Source organism: Sinocyclocheilus rhinocerous, unplaced genomic scaffold (assembly GCF_001515625.1).
Source record: "Sinocyclocheilus rhinocerous isolate Xijiao unplaced genomic scaffold, SAMN03320098_v1.1 scaffold798, whole genome shotgun sequence".
Classification (NCBI taxonomy): domain Eukaryota; kingdom Metazoa; phylum Chordata; class Actinopteri; order Cypriniformes; family Cyprinidae; genus Sinocyclocheilus; species Sinocyclocheilus rhinocerous.
The window spans coordinates 595,116-598,713 of record NW_015635037.1 but is presented as its reverse complement, the minus strand read 5'-3'; the positions used below and the strand labels follow the sequence as shown (position 1 = coordinate 598,713).

At 36.8% G+C, this 3,598-nt stretch overlaps 1 protein-coding gene across 1 annotated transcript in view; it reads left to right on the top strand.

Annotated features, from left to right (window-relative positions):
* LOC107746280 (intersectin-1-like) overlaps nucleotides 1-3,598 on the top strand; it is a 51,305-nt gene that overhangs the window by 12,977 nt on the left and 34,730 nt on the right. The window contains 2 exon segments of the mRNA XM_016560415.1: nucleotides 1,194-1,257; nucleotides 2,202-2,297. Of these exon segments, the coding sequence (XP_016415901.1) occupies nucleotides 1,230-1,257; nucleotides 2,202-2,297 (124 nt within the window). The 5' untranslated portion in view covers nucleotides 1,194-1,229.

Here is a 3,598-nt window from a genome sequence, read left to right as displayed (position 1 = left end):
ACGTGCATTACGTCTAAATTAACTCATAAAAATCAAATATAATTTCGTAAATTGCATAAACAATTATGAACAAAACAGAATCATGTATTTATGCATTGCTTAATCCAAAGAGCCGAAGCGCCATTCCCACAGATTGCATTTAAAAACATGAGACGCAGCGAAAAGGAATAAACCTCTACAAATTCGTGACGTGTTTTCTAAAAGTTTAAACTGTTTTAACTTTGCATGGCTACATCTCTTGTGTGAGACGCGAGTGCAGCAGTCGTACTTGTCCGTCTAAAAATGCGCTGAATATGCATCTGTGTGAATGGCTTGGTTTCGGTTTTAACCTAATCAAGATCTTCTCCGCATTGAGCTTCTATATTTCTTAATATTTTGAATGAATAACGCAGCAGAGGCGCGTCTCGTGGGCTAGACTAACAAAACATTAAACTACAACGTCACTTACATCATCATCACCGCATCTCACGCGCCGCTGATGACGCTCCCTGATGCACACCTAACATTCAAATGCAAATGTTTATTTTAAATTCGACTAATATTCATTCTTTATTCACAATCTCCTCATCACAGGCAGGCACAGCACTCATTTCAACATGTGTTCGTGTTTGTGTGGGCTGTCTGCGTCACTCAGAGCACGTGCCTATATCGTGCTATATCGAACATTTTTTCTATCGTTATCGAAGGTGTACCGTCGATAAATATCGATACCATTTTATCACCCAGGCCTAGTCCTGCCCTTCATTTTTTTTCTCATTCAAGAAACCGTTTCTCGGATATACGTCACAATAGAGAAGAAAAAGGTGATCACAATTTCCAATTAAGGCCAACTCTAAAGCTTTGCTATATAAAATATTAAAGCTAAACACAAGAAAAAAATCAAGATGAGTTCTCAGTAGGTGAATAATTAGTCAAAATCCTTACCTATCTCTTACTCAAGTCAGTTTTGTGTGTGTGTGTTTAAGTGAGAAAGTGGGAGTTTATTTGCAGGGACTCTGTTTTGTCCTTCCTCTCACAGGAAGTTTTCTGCAGGTCAGAAGTGATTCACTCAAATGTCTCTTCCTCTTTGTCCCTGACGAGAGTGATCTTGTGTTTCAGGATGATGAACAAGTAATTTATGTTGTTTCTCAGAGGTTGAGTGAGTGAATGAGTGTAAGAATGAAAGCTCAAGGTTTCTTTGTGTTGTTTTGCAGGAGTTTGTGGCTGGACGGCAGCTGACGGACTGAACCATGGCTCAGTTTCCCACGCCCTTCGGAGGTGAGTGGATGTTTTCACTGACTGACTGACGCGTGTGTGTTTGTGTGATGGAGGCTGGGTGGATGTGTATGGAGTACTCTGTGTGTTTGAGAGAGAGAGAGGCAGAGAGAATGAATTCAAGTGAGTCAGTGAATGTCTAAAAGGATCAATGAATAGAAGAGAAACGCCCTCACAGAACTGCCGTTTGCAAACTTATGTGCGTTTCATTTTCTGTTTTCACTTACAATTTAATGTGGCATATTTATATACAGTGGGATTTAAAAGTTGCTTTGCATTTTGGAATATAAGATTTTTATTGTGATATTATCTAGAATTTCAACAACTGATTGATAATCATTGATAATTATCCATAATAAGATGAATAACCTAGTATAGTATGTGTAATATAGTTACTATGTTGTTCACATGAGTAAATATGTTCCTCATACAAGTTAACATTTAGTCTGTGATTTCTTTGAATTGAATGTTTAATTCAGTCATTTTAACTTCTTTTAAAATGGTAAGCAATCAAATATTTTATTTTTTGTTTTAGAATGCAATATTTATATTTGAATACATATATATGTATACTATTGTATAGCGCATATATAGCCTAGATTTGTTTTCATAGCCTTCACATTACACATTGGGCAGGAGGTGGAATAAATTTTTTTTTGTAAATAATGGATTAAGCAGTTTTAAAATAAAAATGATTATTTTTGACCAATTTAAAAAAAATTTTTTTTTTTTAATCTTTCTGATTAATTAGGTTATTAATTTTATCAACACGACAGTTTGACTGTGTTGCATATTTCTCAGTGATGTTTTTACGCAGTCAAACGTCAGTAAGAGTTGATTTATCTGTAGATGTGATCTGTCTGTTTGATAAAAATGTTAGCAGGTTAAACACGTTAAAGCGTTGTGCTGCTGTTTGTCTGATATCTTCTCTCTCTTTCTCTCTGTAGGGGGGTCGGATACATGGGTAATATCTGTGGACGAGAGAGCCAAACATGACCAGCAGTTCCACAGTTTGACCCCCACACCTGCTGGCTTCATCACAGGTAATCACCTCTGGTTTTCTTGCTGTGAGAAAAGTACAGAACACTCATTAGTGCTGATGTTTGCTAAAACCCTTTGGAGTTTGATGTTGTCTGAAATGCAAGAACAAATCCCTTGAGTTCTGTGCAACTGAAAATGACCACCCGCAGTGCTGTCAGTCATACATCTCTGGTAGTCAGACATTTTTATGCCTATTATTTCTCTGTTGGATACACAGACACAGAGAGATGGAGCAAATGAAGTGAAAACTGAAAAACAAAAGCCGCCGCCTCTTTCCCACCTTTCTGTTTTTTAAACACATCCCCCATGCTAATAAAAATGCCATGGATATTCTTCATGACAGTTTATTTAAACCATACCACTTCCAGACCTGCCAACCTGTACGCATTTTGCGTAGCGGCTACGCATTTTGACCTCAAAGTACGCTGGTACGATTGATTTGTCACTCTAAACTACGCAAAAATCTAGTGACGCCTCTATCCACGCGCAGTATTCAAAACAAGCAACAGAAAAAGATGAAGAGTTCAACCAATTTTTTTTTTTTGCTTTTGCATTTAAATAATTTCTGCGTTTTATTTCTCTCCTAGTAGCCTATAGTTTATAAGCATCAGTTCAAATCAACTCGCGTTCGCCCCGTCAGATGCTCTGACAGAAAGGCTGCGTGTGAGGCTGACAGAAACGCGCTGTTTAATGTGTTTGAGATGTGCTGTTTTCCTTAATGCATAACTTACATTTCACAGGTATATTCTCCATCTGTAAATGTTAAAAAAGCCATGGAAATATTTCCATTTTGCTGTCAGAAGTGCATGAGCTTTTGCTTTGCGATTCTCCGCTAAACTCCACAGACTTCATTTAGAACGAGCGCCGCCGCGCGCATGCGCGCCAAACAGACAGAGCTCAATGAAATTGGAGCGCAATAACTCTGACTAAAATATACATTTTGCTGAAATATTTGTAGTTGGACAATATATAGAATATATAGACATATGTAGAATTTGAAACCTACAAGTAAGTGTATTTGTATGATAGCACTAACTGTAAAGTGTAATAGGGTAATCAAATAGCCTTTATACTCAATTAGTCTGCTTTTTTATTATTTTCATTTTTAGTTTAGTAACTTTAGCTTCTGCTTTAAAAGGATTATTTTTGTTTTTAGATTGCAATGTTACAATGTAATGTGATTTTAACCCTTTTTTGCACATAATATATGCCTACATGCTTACATTCACTTTGTTTAATCCAAATACAAAATACCGAGATATATAGGCTACCGTATACCGCAAATCAGCCAAAAAATACAGAG